This window comes from Thalassophryne amazonica, chromosome 4, assembly GCF_902500255.1.
Source record: "Thalassophryne amazonica chromosome 4, fThaAma1.1, whole genome shotgun sequence".
NCBI classification, from domain to species: domain Eukaryota; kingdom Metazoa; phylum Chordata; class Actinopteri; order Batrachoidiformes; family Batrachoididae; genus Thalassophryne; species Thalassophryne amazonica.
The window spans coordinates 12,065,239-12,090,757 of record NC_047106.1 but is presented as its reverse complement, the minus strand read 5'-3'; the positions used below and the strand labels follow the sequence as shown (position 1 = coordinate 12,090,757).

The 25,519-nt window shown below is 41.4% G+C and overlaps 1 protein-coding gene across 5 annotated transcripts in view; it reads left to right on the top strand.

Annotated features, from left to right (window-relative positions):
• Nucleotides 1-25,519, top strand: part of LOC117509407 (1-phosphatidylinositol 4,5-bisphosphate phosphodiesterase eta-1-like) — a 277,298-nt gene that overhangs the window by 179,799 nt on the left and 71,980 nt on the right. For all 5 annotated transcript variants that reach the window (XM_034169076.1, XM_034169077.1, XM_034169078.1 and 2 more), the window contains one exon: nt 10,387-10,507. In XM_034169076.1, coding sequence (XP_034024967.1) covers nt 10,387-10,507 — 121 coding nt within the window. The remainder of the gene's footprint in view (nt 1-10,386; nt 10,508-25,519) is intronic.

The following is a 25,519-nucleotide window of genomic DNA, read 5'->3' as shown; positions in this document are numbered from 1 at the left end:
ATGACGATGACATGGCACCATCATATAACTACTTTCACAGCCAGGACGTTCATGTAACATCTTGAAGCCTGTTGCTCCATCCTTGTTTTTCTGAGGAGTTATGCATCATCAAAATTTAGTAGCATTTAGTGAGTTATGGAGTTTGATTCTTGGTCACACTACGTGTTCTTGGACAAGACTTCATTGTCTAAGTTCACCCAGCTGTAAATGGGCTTGAGTAGAAACCTGAGTTGGACTGGCGTCGTGTTCAAGGGGAGTTGTAGACTTTCATGTGCTTCAAATTCCAGAATCTGGAGATAAGCACCAGTGCCAATGAGCTTCAGGGACTATACAGGACTTCTAGGAAATATTAACACATTAAACTGTTTTTGTTCCATAAAATGGGGACTTTTTTTTTTTTTAGTCTTCTAGCCACATAAGACTCATGACCAAGATCAGCCGTATTTTTGTTGTTGGGGTTTCCCCAGTTCATCATTGGGAATTCCTCTAATGTTTCCTTACTCCATAAACAGGGAACAGTTCTGGTAATATTTGAATACAGTATCATTGACCAAAGCAGGTGTGGACTCAAAGCTAACGGCACAATTTCCCATCATGTGGTGATTCAAGAAAATTTGAGACTCACTCTTTCGTTGAGTTTAATTAGATTGATCAAGTGTTTAAATATAAACAAATTCAAATGTGGAGACTCAAACGTCTCTAGTCACAAAAGAAAAACAGTCAAAAGCAATTAAGTAAGTAAGTAAATTTTATTTGTATAGCACCTTTCACAGACAAGAGCCACAAGGTGCTTCACAACATAAAAAGCACAATACACCACACAATACACCACACAGTGGCCAAGACATTTAAAAACATAGCATAGCAGCCCAAAACCTAAGCAAAAGCTTGTATAAAAAAGAAGGTCTTAAGTTGGCTTTTAAAAGTGTCAACAGAGTCCAGTGAGCGCAGAGAGAGCGGGCGACCATTCCAAAGCCTGGGAGCAACAGTCTGGAAGGATCGCTCTCCTGTGGTTGAAAAATGGGTGCGTGGAACCATCAACAAATTTTGATCCACAGACCTCAACGCCCTGGCAGGGGCATAAGGCTGGATGAGGTCACAGATATAGGAAGGCGCCTGACTATGTAGAGCTCTAAAGGTTAAAACTAAAATTTTAAAATTGATCCTGTAGGACACTGGCAGCCAATGAAGCTCCTTTAAAATTGGGGAAATGTGAGTCCTCCTGTTGGCTTGTGTCAGAATTCTCACTGCAGAGTTCTGTACCAACTGCAGTCAACACAACTCCTTCTTGTTTAGACATGAAAACAAACTGTTACAATAGTCTAAATGTGTTGACACTAAAGACATATCTTTGTCAAAGATGACACCCAAGTTTCGAAGACTTGATTCTGCAGACTGGCTCAGGTCACCCAAGTACTGTTGAATACCTGGAATATGGGCATCAGGGGCAATAACCAGTGCCTCTGTTTTGTCTGCATTGAGCTGAAGAAAGTTATTCCTTAGCCATTGTTTTATTTCCACTAAACAATGGAGGAAGGAATCGAGCTTCTTAATCTCAGATGGCTTAAAGGAGCAGTAAAGCAGTAAAGCTGGCAACTAATCACTATAGTAGGGGAGCCAAGGGCCTCATATTGGGATGGAGGTGGTCATGCATGATATACTTTTGTTTGATGTGGATTTTGATAGGTAGGTTGATTCTGCAATGGGAAAAAACTGTTAGCCCTTCCGATCTTCTTGCGAATTGATTCTAGGGCCATATGTTTGCCATTTCACCTCAGAGAAAAGTCAGCAAAAATATAGGGGTAGGGGAAAGGAAAATGCTTCTAACAGTTAGTTGCAATAAAGAAAATCACAACTATTTGATATCACTGGAAAGGTCTTAGTTCATGCTAACTTTTCATAGTATGCAAATTGCCATGACGTCATTGATGACATCACTAGGCATCAAAAGGTCACTGATTTGGGGGGCAGGTGAAAATCTGTGGTACCAGCACACACAGGAGATAACAAGGAAGTTTTTGATACCGAGGAAGTTAATATTTATTAAGTACATTGCATGTAAACCCCTTGTGTCTAATGGAGTAGTTTCATGAAATCGGCCAAAATAAGCATATTATTCAAAATTTTCGAGGCATCGCTTCACAACAGTTTGAATGAATGTTATAACTTGGTAAACAGCCTGAAAAGATGCCAAGAATGTCAAATGTAACCCCTAGAATGATATTACACACACTTTAACCCTTTCCAACCTGAGTTGCTGATGGAATCTTGAGGGTTGCACCATCGGATGGAGAATGCCATCGCTACATGCAAAAATACTAGTATGTAGGCCTACATGACTTGTTTATGACATGTATCAAACTATTCTTGTGGCTGTAGATCACATAAATCCGGCTGACCATGGCAAGCACAAGAAATTGTGCACTTCTTCACCCTGGCTGCTTTACACTGGCACCTCACTCGGCAACGTCCTTTTTTACATTTACATGATGTACTGACATAATTTGGCTTTCGATCTTTAGTCATTCTCATTGCAACAAGGGTACCATTTTCAATGTGTCATCCAAATAATGTAGGATCTGGCAATGTAGGCTTCACTTCTGTAGCTTTTTTTACAAATGATCAACTGATTGAGTGCTCTTAGCAGATGAAGTTTGAATGCATCAGATGTTGGGGGCAGTGATCTTAAGTCTCCGTTTTTGGTCATGAATAGATGGCAACGTAGTTCATCGATTGTCCCAGTGAAGCTTTTCTTCCCATACAATGCAAAGAAGTAGTGTTGAGCAAAATCTGCTACACTTGCAGATTGCTGGACATCTATCACACCTTCACCGAAGTTTGCCACTGGGCCAAGATAGTTGATACATTGCAGCACCTCTTTTAGAGCTCGTTTCTTACCAATACGGAAAGGGTAACTAACTGTGTCACAACCTGTTAGGATGTCTGCTACCAGGATCACCCCAGTTGTGTTTTGGTTTGGGAATGTTTCCTCCAGGTATGCAGAAATGGCATGGCAGGATATGTGCACATCTGATGTTACTGTGTGCTTGTGAATCCAGAGTTCCTGCAAACCAGCTAACCGATGAACATGGAAAATACCCATTATCACTATATCTGTGTCCTTTGCCTCAATGAGTATCCTCTTGATTTTCTGTTCTCTAATCATAAATGCAGCATGGGCAAAGATTAGGGTGTCTGCTTCCTTGTGATTTGGATTTGAGAGTGTTGGCATTTCCTGGACTAGGTCAGTTGCCAATTAACTATAGTTTCAGTGAAGCTGCGGACAATGATTTGAATTCTATCAGGGATATCATTCTGTCCATTGGACCATGAGTCCAGAAGAAACTTGAGAAGGTTTCTCTTGTTTTCTTTCTTCCCGATGAATTTTTTCCATTTTGGGAAGGGCAGGTTAGGCTGAGAATTGAAGGTCTTCAATGACTGAGTTTCTTTCTCCCAACGACATCGTTCTTCCTGCTTTAGCTTCTCTCTGGGCTCACGTGATATCTGTCCCCTACATTGTGGATTATTTGGCATCCATCTGGAAGCATTGTAACCATCTTTTGCAGGTAACGTTTCTGAAGTTGATTGAAATAAGTGCAGCCCATGTCCTGAAAGCGCTGTATGAATGCCATCATATCCACAATCACACCAGTGTTGCTTACAAATCTATTGGCTTCATCTGTTGGACGTGTTCTGCATTACAACCAGGAGGTTCCACAGGCCTCTTTCAAGGCAACAAGATAGTCTGCTTTATTGCCTTTACGCATTGCAAAGCCACATGGGTGATCCTTATCTGGGTCAAACAGGGAACTAGGATATCTGGTTCATTCATGTGAAAATGCATCAATCTTCTGTGTTTCATCCAAATTTTGACCAAAGCACAAAGACCGCATGACATCCTCTTCTTCTTGATGGAGCTCCTTTAGTTTTGAAAATTTTGGTACTGGTTTGCTTTTCTCCAGGAAGGTTTTCAGATGAAGTGGAACAACCTTAGCTGCATCGTTCTCTTCTGCCAGCTTAAGTGCAGCAAGCCCTTTCTCTTTGGCTGATGCCAGATCTGTAGAAGAGGCTACTTCGCCTGTCGCAATGTTTGTCAGGGACTCAGTAACAGAGTTTATGAATGGATTGATAAACTTATAATTAATCAATCAATCAATCAATTTTATTTATATAGCGCCAAATCACAACAAAGAGTTGCCCCAAGGCGCCTTATATTGTAAGGCAAGGCCATACAATAATTATGGAAAAACGACCCCCTGTGAGCAAGCACTTGGCAACAGTGGGAAGGAAAAACTCCCTTTTAACAGGAAGAAACCTCCAGCAGAACCAGGCTCAGGGAGGGGCAGTCTTCTGCTGGGACTGGTTGGGGCTGAGGGAGAGAACCAGGAAAAAGACATGCTGTGGAGGGGAGCAGAGATCAATCATTAATGATTAAATGCAGAGTGGTGCATACAGAGCAAAAAGAGAAAGAAACACTCAGTGCATCATGGGAACCCCCCAGCAGTCTAAGTCTATAGCAGCATAACTAAGGGATGGTGATGGGTCACCTGATCCAGCCCTAACTATAAGCTTTAGCAAAAAGGAAAGTTTTAAGCCTAATCTTAAAAGTAGAGAGGGTGTCTGTCTCCCTGATCTGAATTGGGAGCTGGTTCCACAGGAGAGGAGCCTGAAAGCTGAAGGCTCTGCCTCCCATTCTACTCTTACAAACCCTAGGAACTACAAGTAAGCCTGCAGTCTGAGAGCGAAGCGCTCTATTGGGGTGATATGGTACTATGAGGTCCCTAAGATAAGATGGGACCTGATTATTCAAAACCTTATAAGTAAGAAGAAGAATTTTAAATTCTATTCTAGAATTAACAGGAAGCCAATGAAGAGAGGCCAATATGGGTGAGATATGCTCTCTCCTTCTAGTCCCTGTTAGCACTCTAGCTGCAGCATTTTGAATTAACTGAAGGCTTTTCAGGGAACTTTTAGGACAACCTGATAATAATGAATTACAATAGTCCAGCCTAGAGGAAATAAATGCATGAATTAGTTTTTCAGCATCACTCTGAGACAAGACCTTTCTAATTTTAGAGATATTGCGTAAATGCAAAAAAGCAGTCTTACATATTTGTTTAATATGCACTTTGAATGACATATCCTGATCAAAAATGACTCCAAGATTTCTCACAGTATTACTAGAGGTCACGGTAATGCCATCCAGAGTAAGGATCTGGTTAGACACCATGTTTCTAAGATTTGTGGGGCCAAGTACAATAACTTCAGTTTTATCTGAGTTTAAAAGCAGTAAATTAGAGGTCATCCATGTCTTTATGTCTGTAAGACAATCCTGCAGTTTAGCTAATTGGTGTGTGTCCTCTGGCTTCATGGATAGATAAAGCTGGGTATCATCTGCATAGCAATGAAAATTTAAGCAATGCCATCTAATAATACTGCCTAAGGGAAACATGTATAAAGTGAATAAAATTGGTCCTAGCACAGAACCTTGTGGAACTCCATAATGAACCTTAGTCTGTGAAGAAGATTCCCCATTTACATGAATAAATTGTAATCTATTAGATAACTATGATTCAAACCACCGCAGCGCAGTGCCTTTAATACCTATGGCATGCTCTAATCTCTCTCTGACTGAAACTCTTCAAATAGACCATTCCTCTGCAGATGATCAGTTAGCTGTTTTACAACTACCCTTTCAAGAATTTTTGAGAGAAAAGGAACGTTGGATATTGGCCTATAATTAGCTAAGATAGCTGGGTCAAGTGATGGCTTTTTAAGTAATGGTTTAATTACTGCCACCTTAAAAGCCTGTGGTACATAGCCAACTAATAAAGATAGATTGATCATATTTAAGATCGAAGCATTAATTAATGGTAGGGCTTCCTTGAGCAGCCTGGTAGGAATGGGGTCTAATAGACATGTTGATGGTTTGGAGGAAGTAACTAATGACAATAACTCAGACAGAACAATCGGAGAGAAAGAGTCTAACCAAATACCGGCATCACTGAAAGCAGCCAAAGATAACGATACGTCTTTGGGATGGTTATGAGTAATTTTTTCTCTAATAGTTAAAATTTTATTAGCAAAGAAAGTCATGAAGTCATTACTAGTTAAAGTTAAAGGAATACTCGGCTCAATAGAGCTCTGACTCTTTGTCAGCCTGGCTACAGTGCTGAAAAGAAACCTGGGGTTGTTCTTATTTTCTTCAATTAGTGATGAGTAGTAAGATGTCCTAGCTTTACGGAGGGCTTTTTTATAGAGCAACAGACTCTTTTTCCAGGCTAAGTGAAGATCTTCTAAATTAGTGAGATGCCATTTCCTCTCCAACGTACGGGTTATCTGCTTTAAGCTGCGAGTTTGTGAGTTATACCACGGATTCAGGCACTTCTGATTTAAAGCTCTCTTTTTCAGAGGAGCTACAGCATCCAAAGTTGTCTTCAATGAGGATGTAAAACTATTGACGAGATACTCTATCTCACTTACAGAGTTTAGGTAGCTACTCTGCACTGTGTTGGTATATGGCATTAGAGAACATAAAGAAGGAATCATATCCTTAAACCTAGTTACAGCGCTTTCTGAAAGACTTCTGGTGTAATGAAACTTATTCCCCACTGCTGGGTAGTCCATCAGAGTAAATGTAAATGTTATTAAGAAATGATCAGACAGAAGGGAGTTTTCAGGGAATACTGTTAAGTCTTCAATTTCCATACCATAAGTCAGAACAAGATCTAAGATATGATTAAAGTGGTGGGTGGACTCATTTACATTTTGAGCAAAGCCAATTGAGTCTAATAATAGATTAAATGCAGTGTTGAGGCTGTCATTCTCAGCATCTGTGTGGATGTTAAAATCGCCCACTATAATTATCTTATCTAAGCTAAGCACTAAGTCAGACAAAAGGTCTGAAAATTCACAGAGAAACTCACAGTAACGACCAGGTGGACGATAGATAATAACAAATAAAACTGGTTTTTGGGACTTCCAATTTGGATGGACAAGACTAAGAGTCAAGCTTTCAAATGAATTAAAGCTCTGTCTGGGTTTTTGATTAATTAATAAGCTGGAATGGAAGATTGCTGCTAATCCTCCGCCTTGGCCCGTGCTACGAGCATTCTGGCAGTTAGTGTGACTCGGGGGTGTTGACTCATTTAAACTAACATATTCATCCTGCTGTAACCAGGTTTCTGTAAGGCAGAATAAATCAATATGTTGATCAATTATTATATCATTTACTAACAGGGACTTAGAAGAGAGAGACCTAATGTTTAATAGACCACATTTAACTGTTTTAGTCTGTGGTGCAGTTGAAGGTGCTATATTATCTTTTCTTTTTGAATTTTTATGTTTAAATAGATTTTTGCTGGTTATTGGTGGTCTGGGAGCAGGCACCGTCTCTGCAGGGATGGGGTAATGAGGGGATGGCAGGGGGAGAGAAGCTGCAGAGAGGTGTGTAAGACTACAACTCTGCTTCCTGGTCCCAACCCTGGATAGTCACGGTTTGGAGGATTTAAGAAAATTGGCCAGATTTCTAGAAATGAGAGCTGCTCCATCCAAAGTGGGATGGATGCCGTCTCTCCTAACAAGACCAGATTTTCCCCAGAAGCTTTGCCAATTATCTATGAAGCCCACCTCATTTTTTGGACAACACTCAGACAGCCAGCAATTCAAGGAGAACATGCGGCTAAACATGTCACTCCCGGTCTGATTGGGGAGGGGCCCAGAGAAAACTACAGAGTCCGACATTGTTTTTGCAAAGTTACACGCCGATTCAATGTTAATTTTAGTGACCTCCGATTGGCGTAACCGGGTGTCATTACTGCCGACGTGAATTACAATCTTACCAAATTTATGCTTAGCCTTAGCCAGCAGTTTCAGATTTCCTTCAATGTCGCCTGCTCTGGCCCCCGGAAGACAATTGACTATGGTTGCTGGTGTCGCTAACTTCACATTTCTCAAAACAGAGTCGCCAATAACAAGAGTTTGATCCTCGGTGGGTGTGTCGCCGAGTGGGGAAAAACGGTTAGAAATGTGAACAGGTTGGCGGTGTACACGGGGCTTCTGTTTAGGACTACGCTTCCTCCTCACAGTCACCCAGTCGGCCTGCTTTCCCGGCTGTTCGGGATCTGCTTGAAGGGAACTAACGGCGGCTAAGCTACCTTGGTCCGCACCGACTACAGGGGCCTGGCTAGCTGTAGAATTTTCCACGGTGCGGAGCCGAGTCTCCAATTCGCCCAGCCTGGCCTCCAAAGCTACGAATAAGCTACACTTATTACAAGTACCATTACTGCTAAAGGAGGCCGAGGAATAACTAAACATTTCACACCCAGAGCAGAAAAGTGCGGGAGAGACAGGAGAAGCCGCCATGCTAAACCGGCTAAGAGCTAGTAGCTGCGCTAAGCTAGCGGATTCCTAAAAACACACAAAGTGAATAATGTGTAAATAATTTAGATGTGATTCAGCAGAGGGAGTGCTTTAGTTAAGGCACGTGAAGATTACACTATGAAACAAATCGTTATCTAGTTAACTAGATCAATCTAACTGCGCAGATTAAACAGCTAACAGATACAGCAAAACACCGCTGTGCTCCGGAACAGGAAGTGATACAATACCGCAGTGAGAGCCAACCACCAGTAGAGGCAAGCAGGAGATTATCTTAGAGATTAATGACCTTGATTATGCTTGAAACACAGTTGTCCTCTTTCACTGATGAACTATTGCTTGGCAGAATGTTATCCTTCATCATGTGGACCATTTCAAGGGTTTGTGGTGAGATTGAAGTAAGTTCAGGCAATGCCTTCAGATACTTGCTGATTGTTGTTTGGGATTGTGATACGTCAGAGAACAACTTTGTCTTAGCATCTTTATTGAAAGTTTGCTCCAGTGCCATATCTGTCCACACTCCATTGTATTTACCACGCTTTACTCGAACAGCGAACTTTCCTGTTTCAAACTGAGATTGGACAGTATCTGGCAGTCCTTCCATTGCTTGTATGTAGTGGGGCAGGCAAGAAACATATTTGTGGTGTCCTGCAGCAACCAAGTATGGCATCATTTCTTTGCACATTTTGACATGCAGGTTCCAGTTTCCGGTTCGCTCTGCATGAATGTATTTCTTGAGGATCGCGACCATGTCAAGATACATAATCCATACCTTGGAAGTATCCAGAATCATCCAGAAATTCCTGAAGGATTTCTTTCACCACACCCATGTTTTCTTGAGCAACACCCTGGGTTCTTTCAGTATCCTCTCGCATTGCAGTTTGTGCTGAAGCTTCATTCACTGCTTTACAGAAAGCACTAAGGTTTTTGGACAGTGCTGAAAGTTCATCAACATCACGGCCCTGGTCAAGCAGGAGAAAGGCAATAATTCATACCCCCATCCACTGAAGGGGTTTTTGTTTTAAGGATGTACTGAAGCCTGGAAGGCTCCAAAAGGCTTACCAGGCATAATGAGCCAATGTAATTTCAGACAATGGTTTCAAGTAGTGGGAGTGATTAAATGGGGGTTGCAAAAAAAGAAAATAACAAACATCTATGAATAAAAACATTTGTTTTGAGCAGTAACAACAAAGAGGTGAAATATGTCTATTTTTTTCCAATTTCGTGAAATTTTGACACAAAGGGTTAATGTACAATCTAAAAATAGATATGAACTTTCTTGGTATAAAAACCTTCCTTGATATCTCCTTAACATTTTTCACTATTCCATTTACTTCTAGCTCATTGCATATTGCCACAAGAAAATACGCGTAATATGTGTGCAGGTACCGCAGATTTTCACCTGACCCCCAAATCATTGACCTTTTGACGTTTAGCGACGTCATCAATGAGGCCAGGGCAATTTGCATGCTACGAGTAGTTAGCATGAACCTTTCCACTGATACCAAATAGTTGTGGTTTTCTTTATTGCAACTTTCTGCTAGAAGCATTTTCCTTTCCCCTACCCCTATATTTTTGCTGACTTTTCTACAAGGTGAAATGGCAAACCTATAGCCCTAGCATCAATTCGCAAGAAGATCAGAAGGGCTTACAATTTTTTCCCAGTACAGAATCACCATATCTATCAAAAAATACATCAAACAAAAATATATCATGCATGACTACCTAAAACCTTAAATAGGCCTCTTTTGGGGGTCTGGCTCCCCTGCTACTAGTATAATCACAACCTGGCAACAAAGAGCAGGTCACACTTTTTGTAGATATTCTCATCAGCTTATCCAGAGAAGGGGACGTTGATGATCACATGACCAGTAGTGACTGTGAAAACCGGTCAAATTAGGTGGACCAAACACCTAAATTATACTTTTGCTCTCAAATATCACAAGAACACTGTGACATGATGCTTATCCTCATTTAGTCATCCATCCTGTGTTTGTGTCTGTGCAGTGGATTGTTGGGACGGCGCTGATGGTGAGCCAATGGTCCAACATGGCTACACTCTGACCTCCAAGATCCCATTCAAGTCCGTCATAGAGACCATCAATAAATATGCCTTCGTAAATAATCCGTGAGTCAAAGATGTTGAAAATCTTGCATATTAAAATGATCATTTTGAAGTTATATGATTTTTTCATCAATACAGGACAGTATAGAAATGCAAACAGTTTGGTACTATGTGGAAAATCTGAATAGCATAGGCAGTTCTCAAAAACTAAGTGCCTGTGCAAGAAAGAGACAAGTGAGGGGAGCTACGAAGGCTTCTGTGTATGAGACTGTAGAAAATGGGGATAGTGCAAATTCTGTCTATTGCATCACCAGTTAAGCTCATGGTGCAACTGAAGCTGCTCCAGAGCTAAAGCTAAAGTTTCTCCAGAGTCTTGGGTGCAGATTTGAGCTGTGTTTATGCAACAAAGTCCTTCTCTGTGGTTACAGTAATACCTGTCAATGCAAATGTGGAGGAAAGAGCTGCAAATTTATTAGGATAGGGAAATTCGATTGTACTTGCATTAATGGTGAATGTCCACCAGGTGGAGATGTTGCTTCATTTCAAGAACTTTGAGTACTTGCTGTTGTGGGACGTGAAAAAGAACCTGTTGCTTGTAGTAGTAGATGAGGGTTCAAGAGTCAGTTTTTCTGACAGGGAGGAGTGAGACAGGAGTTCAAAAAAGTACCTGTGACTACGTCTGCATTCAGGGACTGTATCCTTCTAAGGCTGCATTCATTTGATGCATACATCATAGGTAGCGCAACTAGGCTGTCTCATTTTGAAGGCTCCTTAGAATGCAACCCTCCTTTTCCTTGAAAACAAAGGATACAATTGGTGTAACCTTTGCAGGCCAAACAATCCACTGCACAATTTTTTTCCAAGAAAAAAATGGGTGCAAGAAAAAAAGGACAGTGTTGGCTCCACATGCACAAATGTAAAGAAACCATGTTTTTAAGTATCAAAAAATGATTACTAAGTTGCAGGTTTTTTACCCACTATGATGGCTTGTCAAGGTTGCCAGGCAGCAGGAGGTTGAGACGGGAATAGAAGCTAGCTAATGACACAACAGCAAAAGGCTCTATTGGCTAGACCGTCTCATTTTAAAACAGATCTTTGCAGTCTCAGAAGGCCAGATCTTTGTAACGATGCAGCCTGTGAAGTGGGACACAACCAGGTTTTCCTTTACTTTCCTTGGTGATTCTCAGAAAAGCTTTGAACTACAGCGCCACCTATAGTTTGGGTGTTGAAGTTGGTGTTATGAGCTATGAATCCTTGGTGTAAGAAAAAGAACATTATATTTTGAAGTGTTTGTGAAGCCTCACATATTTTAATCAGACTGCTGAAATGAATCTAAACAAACCCAATGTAAGTTTGTTGTTTCAGAACATTTCACGCTGTGTTCTTTGAAACAGACTGTGGATCCATTCTGATCACACGTTGGCGTGTCCCACAGGAAGTGGCTCGGGGTTCCTTCCATACAGTAGGGTTCCTTCTCTGGTGCCATTTTCTTTCCAGTTTGGCAATTTTATGTTACTCTCACAGTCGAGGGACAGTTTTTCCAGTAGGTTTCAGAAGAAAGCAGAAACACTCAGGCAGCCAGGTTTTTGTTTTCCAAAGATGACGGTGATTCCTGGCAGTAATTAGCACCCATTAGTGAGCCATCTGCTCAGCAGTGTTCCCTCTGGCACCCCGAGGCGCCTCTGTTAATGTCTGCTGGCTCCATCACCACGCGCCATCCTGCTGCCACTCACATCTTCTGCCTCTGATCCCTCGTACCATAAATCCACTGCATTAAAATTAATGATGGTACTGGAGTAGAATCAGTTTGTGTAATTAAGCTGGAAGTGTGGAACTACATTTGGAAGTAACACGGTGGATGTCTGTGTCCTACGTTAGCTGGAGCGCCTACTCAGATAAAAAAAAAAAAAAAAAAACAGAACCAGACTTGGCCTAGACCTCAATCATGTATGGTGGAGAGAGGTGATGTTATGATCTGGTGCTGTACGAATAAACTGATATGAAATAGAATTAAATTATCTTAGATTTTTTCAGGTCAGCTCTGGGAGCATGCACTGAAGCAGCACATCAGCAAAGTTCTTGATGGAAACCACCAAGGCATACAACCGACCCATACTCGCCTCTTGAAAGTAACCACCCATCTGCTGCAGCCAGGTGAAACGTGGGCGTGTCCTTGGTCTCCTACAGCCACTGGGATCCTCAACAGTGAGGCATGTATGTGAGTCTCCCTAAGTAACCGCTCCTTTGACACAAATTCATGCCAACAATACCCAAGAGACAAAGTACCAAAGACATCCAGTCTTTGCCTAAGGTCACTGGTTGGTCCTGGTGCCTTGACAAGTAGCAAGACTTTGACTGCTAACCTATAGACCAATGGTCCATTTTTGGACAAGACACTTCATTTTCCCAGTCCACCCAGCTGTAAGCGAGAACTGGCCTTGGATCATTAAATATGAAATAGCTTGTGATGGACACTGGTGAAGCAATCAGTTACAGCATATGAAGAGAAAACGACTGAAGCACTATCAGAAAGCACTCGAGAGATGACATTCCGTGACAACAATAGGACTGATGTGCTGCCAGTGCAGTCAGCTCTGCCGTTCTTGTCCAGGCCTCGTGGCCCATCAGAGGTCCTGCCAGATCTAACGCAACAGTCAACATCGCATTCGATGGACTGCCAAAAAAGAAGATGAAGAAGAAGTAGTATACCTTCCAGGAGGACTCTTCTTTGCTTCATGCTATGGAATCTGGAAATAGCATCAAAGGTGGTATGTGACAATTCTTCTTCTACCCTTGAATCACAACAAATCCATCAGCATAAAATGCAAAATCAGAAAAAAATATTAAAATATTTTAACACAAAATGAAGGGGAGATGGATTAATGTTTGAGGGCATATGAGACACCAGTGTCCACATTGATGCTAGATAGCAGGACTTTGGTGGGTAGACATGACAAACATAACCTACGGTTCAATTTTACAGCCAAATGTGGAGGTTAAATGAAAGAAAGCAGATCTAAAATTACATGTATGTAGAGTTTTTCATGACATTATCCCAGCTCCTTGTGCCCACAGTTTGGATATTCTTCTTACCCACATGGAGAAGGTTGTGTTTTCACCCACAGCTGATGGTTGGTTTGCTGGCAGGATTACACCAAACCTTTTCAGCAGATCTCCAATAACGCTTTGAATGTCATCAACAGGTCCAGCCTCTGAGGTTTTGTTTTTGGCAGCAATTCAGATGTGGACTCTGGATCCTTTTTCTCTTTTACACAGCTGAATAATGCATTGTGAGATATTTTAATCAAAATCTGTTGTGTTTATTCCGGCTTCCTTTGTTTGATCTACAATTTAATTTGATGACTGGAAGCAGTTTACTATGAACAATAAACATTGTTTTTAATACCACCGCATAATATCAGTTTTATAATACCACCAGGCCTCTGCTTTGGAAATGAAAGAAAGTGACAAACAAGCTCATTTGAAGCTACATGTAGCTTCAGAACCACACGGAGCTGACTAACCCAAACGACTTCATTTAAAGGGCCATGAATGAATCTGAATGGAGGGACACAGGATAAAAGTAAATGTTGATGTGTGAGTCTATATACATAAAGGGCTAATTCTGTCTTTCTGTGTGTCCGGGATAAACTCCCAAACTATAATATGTAGCCCAAAAACTATATATATATTCTGAATCCTCATGACATAGGGAACAAACTGGTACGATTTTTTTAAAAGTTGAACTGAAAAGTACCCCCAAAATAGCCTTTTATGTAAGAAATAGCCTTTTATGTAACCCCCATCCTGATGATGTCATCAAGAAAGCCTTAGTACAAAAAGTATGAAGTAGTCAATTCTAATTCCACCCCACCCAAACTATAATATGTAGTCTTAAAAACTATACCCCTAAAATAGCCGGCTGTGGGTATGACCAGGCAGATTCAAATTTCCAGCCCTGTATATGTGTTGGCCATCTCTGTTTATTTAATCCCTTTTTTCAGCTACTTTATGTTCTCAACTGTTAAGTACCTGACTGCCCTGTACAACCCAGTTTGCCTTCCTGTCTGAATACATTCATTTTATGTTTATAAAATTGCAGTGTAAAAACAGTGAAGTACACCACTACGGTCAATTTTGATTCATTGATATTTACATTTACTGTTACCTACCTTTTGAGTGTAATTTTGTTATAAATTTGATTGCAAAACAGAGTCTGCATGAAGGACTTCAAATGTGTTTGTCTTTTAACCAAGTATTTCCACTTAGTTTGGGGAGTCCACCTCTTATAGTTCTGCTGGACAAACTTTAGTCCATTAACTATTATATTTATAAGACATCAGCATAACAAAAAAAAATGTTGGGCAATTGTTTTGATTAAAATGATTGGCATTTGGCTTATGTCTAAAACAGGTTAACCCAGGCAGCACCGGGTACCCCAGCTAGTATATGTATATGTATATATATATATATATATATATATATATATATATATATATATATATATATATATATATATATATATATATATATATATATATATAAGCCTTTACAGTAATTTATTGACTTGAAGAAAATTAATCAATTAACATAATGGGCCAAAACAAAGGCAGTGTGGACAAACGTGGGTATATATATATATATATATATATATATATATATATATATATATATATATATATATATATATATATATATATATATATATATATATATATATATATATATATACAGTGAGGAAGATAAGTATTTGAACACCCTGCCATTTTGCAAGTTCTCCCACTTAGAGATCATGGAGGGGTCTGAAATTTTCATCTTAGGTGCATGTCCACTGTGAGAGACATAATCCAAAAAGAAAAATCCGAAAATCACAATGTATGATTTTTTAATAATTTCTTTGCATGTTACTGCTGCAAATAAGTATTTAAACACCTGCCAATCAGCAGAAAGTCTGGCCCTCAAAGACCTGTTAGTCCGCCTCCTAAAAGTCCACCTCCACTCCACTTATTATTCCAAATCAGAAGCACCTATTTGAGGTCGTTAGCTGCATAAAGACACCTGTCCACCCCACACAATCAGTAAGACTCCAACTACGACCAAAGAGCTGTCCAAAGACAGCAGAGACAAAATTGTAGACCTCTACAAGGCTGGAAAGGGCTACAGAGCAATTTACAAGCAACTTGGTGAAAAAAGATCAATTGGAGCAATTATTAGAAAATGGAAGAAGCTAAACATGAGTGTCAATCTCCCTCGGACTGGGGCTCCATGCAGGATCCCACCTCGTGGCATATCAATGATCCTAAGAAAGGTGAGGAATCAGCCCAGAACTGCACGGGGGTAGCTGATCAATGACCTGAAGAGAGCTGGCACCACTGTTTCCAAGGTTACTGTGGGTAATACACTAAGACGTCATGGGTGGCATGCATGGCATGGAAGGCTCCCCTGCTTAAATCAGCACACGTCCAGGCCCGTCTTAAGTTTGCCCATGACCATTTGGATGATCCAGAGGAGTCATAGGAGAAAGTTATGTGGTCAGATGAGACCAAAATAGAACTTTTTGGTCTTAATTTCACTTGCTGTGTTTGGAGGAAGAAGAATGCTGAGTACCATCCCAAAAACACCGTCCCTACTGTGAAGCATGGGGGTGGGAGCATCATGCTTTGGGGGTGTTTTTCTGCACATGGGACAGGACGGCTGCACTGTATTGAGGAGAGGATGACCGGGGCCATGTATTGAGAGATTTTGGGGAACAACCTCCTTCCCTCAGTTAGAGCGTTGAAGATGGGTCGTGGATGGGTCTTCCAACATGACAATGACCTGAAGCACACAGCCAGGATAACCAAGGAGTGGCTCCATAAGAAGCATATCAAGGTTCTGGAGTGGCCTAGCCAGTCTCCAGACCTAAACCCAATAGAAAATCTTTGGAGGGAGCTCAAACTCTGTGTTTCTCAGCGACAGCCCAGTAACCTGGCTGATCTAGAGAAGATCTGTATGGAGGAGTGGACCAAAATCCCTGCTGCAGTCTGTGCAAACCTGGTGGAAAAACTACAGGAAACGTTTGACCTCTGTAATTGCAAACAAAGGCTACTGTATCAAATATTAACATTGATTTTCACAGGTGTTGAAATACTTATTTGCAGCAGTAACATGCAAATAAATTATTAAAAAAATCATACATTGTGATTTCCAGATTTTTTATTTTTTTTTTAGATTATGTCTCTCACAGTGGACATGCACCTAAGATGAACATTCCAGACCCCTCCATGATCTCTAAGTGGGAGAACTTGCAAAATCGCAGGGTGTTCAAATACTTATTTTCCTCACTGTATATATATATCTATCTATATCTATCTATCTATCTATCTATCTATCTATCTATCTATCTATCTATCTATCTATCTATCTATCTATCTATCTATCTATCTATCTATCTATCTATCTATCTATCTATCTATCTATCTATCTATATATATATATATATATAAAATCCTTGAAAGATAAGTAATGTATGTGTACAAGCATTCCGCCAGTACTGCCTCCTTAAAAAACAACTTATTCCTGTCAATTCTGTGTTAATTAGTAAAGTGGAATAACGCTGACACCAAGGAGGGAGGATTCATTTGGAGATTTTGTTCTTTATCTCTCGCTCGCTGTTCACTGTTCTGTTTTCGCAGAAGTTGATTCTTTATCGTCATCATCAGCCGTTAATGTGATTCGTGGTTTCGGTGATGTGATTAACTCGCTGCTCGTATTATACATTTGACTGAAGCAGCTCACTGTTTCACCTGAGACGACCACCAACACGTCGCTCTGCGAGACCATGAACCTGCTCCATCTGTCAGCAGACTTCACTTCGTGCTCATGGGCACTGCAGCAGAGCTGCAACTCTCACACTCCTCGAATGTTGAAAACAGCTTGTGTGCATGATCCAAAAATATATACAGTCCTGCGCAAATGTTTTAGGCACATTTAATGCATCATAAAAGCATTAAGAATGATGAAAACCTGATAAATACGTATCATCATGAAAAAAAAGAAATGTGTCATCTGTGTAGAAATTGGGTTCTATTTGGGTGTGATTTTTCAGTATATAAGTTGCAGGACCTCAAAACTATTTTAAGGATAATGCCAGTTAAAGTACGAGTATTTGTGTTTTACAATCATTTTAATATTTCACGATCAATTGCAACTGTTTGTGTGGTATTCTGCTGACAGCACACTGACAAAGAAATTCTTATTATTATTATGGAATAAAAATATATTTGTGTTGACTGTTAAAAGTCATTGTGTTTCTGTAAGAGGTGTTAGAATTAGGAATAATTGTGATAATAATAAATCATGTGGTACATTGGTAGGTGTTAAAAGGCTCTATAAAAACAATGTAATTTCTTACTATAGTATGTTATATTAGGCTAATTGTTTTTGTGGTTCTTTTTTGTTTATTTGCACATCATATTATTGGTTGTTCTGTTCTGTTCAGTTACATTATTTTCTGATTTTTACCTTGTTTTGAGTGTATTTAAATGTGTATAGTAACTGGTGTACAGGGTGGGCGTTTACAGGGGTGGACTGGCATCTGAAAAGGGCCCAGGCACTTTTTGATCACCTGAGGGCCCAGCGCGATTATATATACGATATATATATATAGGCCTATATATGATGTCTGGAAGCATATGCTAAAGAAGAATGTATGTGAAGTTCTGTGTATGTATGTTTTTGAGGGTGAGAGATAGAGAGAGAGGAGGATAAGGTCACTAACTTTTTTTCCTGATTATGAGCCCTGGTATGAGCCCTGGCCAGTGAATCTCAATGTGGGAAAAAAAAAAAAAAAAAAAAAAAAAAAAATATATATATATATATATATATATATATATATATATATATATATATATATATATATATATATATATATATACAAGGTCTGTTAGAAAACTATCCGACCTTTTTATTTTTTCAAAAACCATATGGATTTGAATCATGTGCGATTGCATCAGCCAAGCTTGAACCTTCGTGCGCATGCATGAGTTTTTTCACGCCTGTCGGTTGCGTCATTCGCCTGTGAGCACGCTTTGTGTGAGCACTGGTCCACCCCTCTCATCGTTTTTTTTATTGCAAATAAATGTCTGAACAATTTGGAGCTTTGCTGCATCAATTTTTTTCCAGAAACTGTGAGAGACCTCCAGGTGGACACCGTTCGGAAAATTAATATGGCTTTCAGGGACGATTTTGTGGGGATTAAACAGATTAAGGAGTGTTACTGCGCTTTAAGGACTGCCCACAGCGTCTGAGAGCACAGCGCGCTCCCAGCGCCGATCGACATGCTCAGACCCCACTGAAACAACCAGATCATTTCCAACGTGAAGGCTTTGTTGATCCGGGACGTCATCTGACTTTCACAAAAAGGCAGGAGACGTGGACATCAGCACTTTTTCGGCACATTCCACTGTTACAGGAGTTTTTTTCATGGAAAGAAAAGCGGAGGGATGCGCCACCGTGCCGTTCATGGCGCGGGACAAATCCACCTCTGTGTTGGTCTCCCAGGACGGCTTTCAGGTGGCTTTCAGACGGCTTCTGGTTGCTTTTCAGTCATGTGATTTTCCGAGAAATTGAGCATGAGCTGGACAATGCCCCAACATGTCCTGTGAGGCTTCATCATGGCGTTGCTTTGCGCCATGCGGCTCCACCGCGACGCGCGGAACTCCTCCGCTTTTCTTTCCATGAAAAAAACTCCTGTAACAGTGGAATGTGCCGTTCATTTCTAAACTGGACGCTGTCTTGATCCGGTATGTTGTCTGACTAGCACAGGAATTGCGGAAGACGTAGACATCAGCACTTTTTCGGCACATTGAGACAGACGTGCGGAGGAGTTCCGCGCGTCGCGGTGGAGCCGCATGGTGCAAAGCAACGCCGTGATGAAGCCTCACAGGACATGTTCTGGCATGTCCTGCTCATGCACAATTTCTCGGTTAGTCACACGACTGAAAACCCACCGACAGCCGTCTGAAAGCCATCTCAAAGCCGTCCTGTGAGACCAACACAGAGGTGGTTTTGTCCCGCGCCATGAATGGCACGGTGGCGCAATCCTCCGCTTTTCTTTCCATGAAAAAAACTCCTGCAACAGTGGAATGTGCCGAAAAAGTGCTGATGTCCACGTCTCCTGCCTTTTTGTGAAAGTCAGATGACGTCCCGGATCAACAAAGCCTTCACGTTGGAAATGATCTGGTTGTTTCAGCGGGGTGTGAGCCTGTCGATCGGCGCTCGGAGCGCGGCGCGCTCTCAGACAGCGGGGTGTGAGCCTGTCGATCGGCGCTCGGAGCGCGGCGCGCTCTCAGACGCTGTGGGCGGTCTTTAAAGCGGCAGTAACACTCCTTAATCTGTGTAATCCCCATAAAATCATCCCTGAAAGCCATATTAATTTTCTGAATGGTGTCCACCTGGAGGTCTCTCACAGTTTCTTGTGAGCAGACTTGTGAGATCGACGTCAGGAGAACAATCTCACCATTACGGACGCAGAGACCGCTCCAGGTTTGACGCCACAGTCTGTGAAGGAGGATTGGGTGAGGTCTCACGCTCTTCAGCACACTTCCTGAGGTAATTTGGTTTTGGTGACTTTTATGAAGTAATGACAATGGATTTGGTGTCCCTCACACCTTGTGTTAGTGAGCTGTCACGTTATGCTAATTGTCTAATCAGCTTCTGCTGCAGTGGAGATTTGAACTGAGTTGTTCCGTGCCTGCAGGGTGAGAAGCTGATATATATTTAAGCCAGGAAGTGTTTGCTGATTGTGTGCACCTTTTGAGTTGTGTCTCTCTGGGTGGAGAGTGTTGGACTCACCTCGTTTTCTTTCTTCACAGACTCGGTTTGTCGCGGCCACCTGGGGGGTGTCGGCGGGGTCCCTGGGTCCGAACTGCTGTGGCTCTGGACCGTTTGCGCTGCTGAGAGCGCGCCGTGTTTTCACCTCCAGACCGCGGACATTTTTGGTTGTTTATCACTGCACTTATTATGATTATTAAATTCTGTTATCTTTTGAACCGTGCTCTGCTTATTTTGTGCTGGGTCCTGTCAAACGCTGGGTCGGTGCTCCGACCGCGTCCGACACATAACAAAAAAATTGATGCAGCAAAGCTCCAAATTGTTCAGACATTTATTCGCAATAAAAAAACGACGAGAGGGGTGGACCACTGCTCACACAAAGCCTGCTCACAGGCGATTGATGCAACCGACAGGCGTGAAAAAACTCACGCATGCGCACGAAGGTTCAAGCTTGTCTGATGCAATCACACGTGATTCAATTCCATATGGTTTTTGAAAAAAAATAAAAAGGTCGGATACTTTTCTAACAGACCTCGTCTTCATACCATTTTCCTTAAGCAAAAACTGAAAACGGGTCCCACAGACCCAAACACCTTACGAGGGTTAAGCAAAGCAATATTTCACTAACACACACAACACTGTAAGTTGGACACCAAATCTAGTCAGAGCATTATTTGACACCAAAGCTAAGGCACCCCACACACACACACACACACACACACACGCACACACACGCACACACAGGTGCTCCAACTCCTAATTCCCTAATGTATTATGTCCTTAAATATAGATGGTCATATGAATAACATGGAAACAGTAGGGACATTGTGCTGCATAGGCCATGAGGTAAATATGATTTCTGTTAATATACAGTAAGAAAAGGCCTGTGTTGTGCACAACTCCATCTGGGCCGCTATTGTATGTTCTAAGTCTTACTGAATAAAATTAATCCCTTAGTAATAATTTCCTAGGTTAAACATTTTCATAGTTTCAGCTTACAATTGCTCCAGTCGAGAGATACTGTCAGTGAGCTTACTGAATGGAATGTTAATAACAACCAAAAATATTTTATGCCAATTCCACAGCGCATCACACATATCTTTCTGCCCCTTCTCACCAGACTGGCAGTAGCTACTCCACCTTTGAACGGGTACCAGTGATTGCTAGACAGCAGCACAGCTAGTCGGCTTCTTACCTATCCATCTACCACGCCACGAGGCAGCTAATATTTAATACCAGATGTCTTGATAATGACTTGGCATGCCATTACAGAAGGAAAACATTACAAAAATACATTTTGTATAAAATCAGAGTTGCACAACACACGACAAGCAGTAGAGTAGAAATAAGATATTAGTTGGATTTGAGAAAGTGAAAGGGGGGGATGCCATAACTAACACACACTAGCAATGACTTCAGACACACAGCACAGGTCGTCCTTGTGACAGCTCAAGACAAATGGAAGAGTTCTATATGCTGGCGCAACAATACAAGAGAAGTCAAAGTGTATGAAAATAAATCAAATAGGTACATGTTTGTGACTGATTTGAGAAAGTCAGGATGATGACTTAGTCTTAGTTTCAGGCAATAAATGGGAAACGAAACACCGAAGCGGTGAATAGCTACACTGCATTGGCTAGCTACTAGCAAGTGTTGAGATAAATTCTAACCTCAATCGCTCCCTGCTGGGTCACGTCTCTCTCCGTCTCCATCTCCATCTCCGTCTCCATCTCCTCCTCCTCCTCTTCACTCTCCACCACCTGTGCTCTCGATGCCGGTCCCGGGCTAGTTTGAAATGATGGACTGGAGGCCCCAGGTCGAGCTTGTGGTTTTATCTGTGATTTTGGCACATTTTGCTGTGTCGTCTTTTAATTTCTGTTTTCTTTTTTCCTTTCGCTTCTCAGCTCCACTCTTTTGCTTCTCCATTTTGTGCACTACTCTCCGTTCTCCACTCGAGCTCGGACCGAATAGCCAAAACTTTGAGTGATGACTTGGGTGAGGTGAGGCCTGTAGGGAGGGGCGGGCCTTCGAGAACCGAGGAATTTCATTGGACTAGCCCAATGTGCCTCAGGAGAAGCATCCAATGAGCCACTATGTGTCATTTTTTACTGTCGCAATCAATAAAAAAATATAATTATATACTGGCTCTGGGATATAGACTATATAATACAGAATCAACTTCAAAAAAGGATAAATACAGTAGGATCAGACCTAATGAAAAGAATAATCAACAACAATAGTAAACCATGGAAAAGGAAAGTCAACAGGATTAAGGAAAAACTGCAGATAACAGATCAAACAAGCAAAGGAGATATAAAAAGGAAAATAGGCGAACAGCTAAAGAAGAATATCAAAGAACAAGGAGAGATCAAATCAAAGGTAAAACATTACATTGAAAACGTAAAAACGTTGGAAGTAGGAATAAGGAAACCCTATCTGGACAAACTACACAGGATGGAAGCACATAGCATCATGATGGCAAGAACAAGAATGCTGGCAGTAAAATGCAACTATAGGAATAAATATGCCAATGTATCCTGTAGGTTCTGCAATGCTGAGGAGGAAACTCAAAAACATATACTAGAGGAATGCCAGCAAATCAATAGGCAAGAATGCCCGAAAGTAACAACGGAGGATATCTTTGGAGAAGATACAACCAAATTAAGAGAAACTGCAAAAGCTCTTACACGGATCGAGGAAAAGCTAAAACACTAATGTGCTGCTCCCCCCTCAGAATGGTAGGGGAGCCCCCAGCAGACCTGGGAACGCACACACGAGAAGAAGAAGAAGAAGATACATATATTTTTGAATGACAGACCTGGGGGGGCTCAAAATGCACGAGGGCCCAGCGGGATTTGCCCGGTACACCAGATAACCAGTCCAGCCGTGGGCGTTTATAAGCTTTTGCTTCAGCCCACGCCCTTTCGGCTGCACCCAATTGGGAAACTGTTGCTGAAATTGCTGAAAGATTTTAATGAATGTATCTGAAGCAGAATTCTTCCTTCTCTCTGTTTTTGAGGTTACATGTAGATTAAAATGAGCTTGTATGATGTTTCCTTTGCGAAGCCTAGGTCTGGTGGCCACCAATACCATCACTACTTATGGTACCTTACTTTTTTTTTGCATTTACGCAATATCTCTAAAATCAGAAAGGTCTTGTCTCAGAGTGATGCTGAAAAACTAATTCATGCATTTATTTCCTCTAGGCTGGACTATTGTAATTCATTATTATCAGGTTGTCCTAAAAGTTCCCTAAAAAGCCTTCAGTTAATTCAAAATGCTGCAGCTAGAGTACTGACGGGGACTAGAAGGAGAGAGCATATCTCACCCATATTGGCCTCTCTTCATTGGCTTCCTGTTAATTCTAGAATAGAATTTAAAATTCTTCTTCTTACTTATAAGGTTTTGAATAATCAGGTCCCATCTTATCTTAGGGACCTCATAGTACCATATCACCCCAATAGAGCGCTTCGCTCTCAGACTGCAGGCTTACTTGTAGTTCCTAGGGTTTGTAAGAGTAGATTGGGAGGCAGAGCCTTCAGCTTTCAGGCTCCTCTCCTGTGGAACCAGCTCCCAATTCAGATCAGGGAGACAGACACCCTCTCTACTTTTAAGATTAGGCTTAAAACTTTCCTTTTTGCTAAAGCTTATAGTTAGGGCTGGATCGGGTGACCCTGAACCATCCCTTAGTTATGCTGCTATAGACGTAGACTGCTGGGGGGTTCCCATGATGCACTGTTTCTTTCTCTTTTTTGCTCTGTATGCACCACTCTGCATTTAATCATTAGTGATCGATCTCTGCTCCCCTCCACAGCATGTCTTTTTCCTGGTTCTCTCCCTCAGCCCCAACCAGTCCCAGCAGAAGACTGCCCCTCCCTGAGCCTGGTTCTGCTGGAGGTTTCTTCCTGTTAAAAGGGAGTTTTTCCTTCCCACTGTAGCCAAGTGCTTGCTCACAGGGGGTCGTTTTGACCGTTGGGGTTTTACATAATTATTGTATGGCCTTGCCTTACAGTATAAAGCACCTTGGGGCAACTGTTTGTTGTGATTTGGCGTTATATAAAAAAAAATTGATTGATTGATTGATTGACTTATCATGAATTATTATTTGACCAAAGAACCAGCTACACACAAAATTTCATCATGACAGGCCTGTCTGCAGACAGACAGGAGGATTGCATAAGCTCTGCTCTCCTCTACTACTATGTCGGCAGTGCTTTTTTGCAGCCTGTCCTGATTATTGCAGTGTTTGATTCAGTTGACTGGACTGCTCTCTGGGACATCCTGACAACTTGTGGGATCTCCAAGAAGTTGCTGGACATCACAGGCAGCCTGTACACAGATACTGTGAGTGCTGCATCAAGTGAAAGCAAAGACTGAGTTTTCCCAGTGAAAACTGGTGTTCCTCATGGATGTGTCCTGCTTGCATGGACAGTGTGTTGGGAAATCCAGTAACATAGGTAGGTGTTTTTTTTGTTTTTTTTTTAGTGAGGAAAGGTTTATTGACCTTGATTTCATGGACGATGCTGTGATGTTTGAGGAATCACATGATGCCCTGATTGCAGAACCTGAGAAGCTGAGTGAGGCGTCAGAGCATCGGGGTTTGTGATTGTCTGGGATTAAGACTAAGATTCTGACTTTTAATGAACTCGGCCACCAGATGCGTATCTGTATACAGTGAAAGTGTTGAACTTGCAGAGACATTCATGTTTAAGGTTCAAGGTTCCTTTATTGTCATTTACATGTTTCACATACAAATGAAATTTGTTCTCGGGACCAGTAACAAATAATTCTTTAACTGAAGAAATACCAAATGATAACATATGTTCAAAAATTATGAATACACCATCCTTCTTCCCTCTAGCACAGCAATCAAACAAGCAACAAGTCATGAATGGCTACACAGCGGGCTAAAGCAGTGCAAAGTGCAGTGCTCATTGCTGACATTGCTGGACCTACTTAATGCTGTTCATGGAGTTAGTGATCCATGTCAAGTCCCTGGAAATATGGACTCCAAGGTATTTCAAACTTTGGATCCTCAGCGCTTGAGGTCGAGAGATACCTGGGAAGTGCTCATGGAATCATGTGTTTGCTGCACAGAGGTGTTTGGCAATGACAATATCTTTGCAGGAGAACAAAGGCCCACATCTTTAGGGTCCAGGTTCTTCCTGTCTTGTTACACTCACAGAAATATTTACCCTAACTTTTAAGATTTATGTAATTTTATTACATGACAAATTCCCATTTACTTTTTTTTTTAGATAA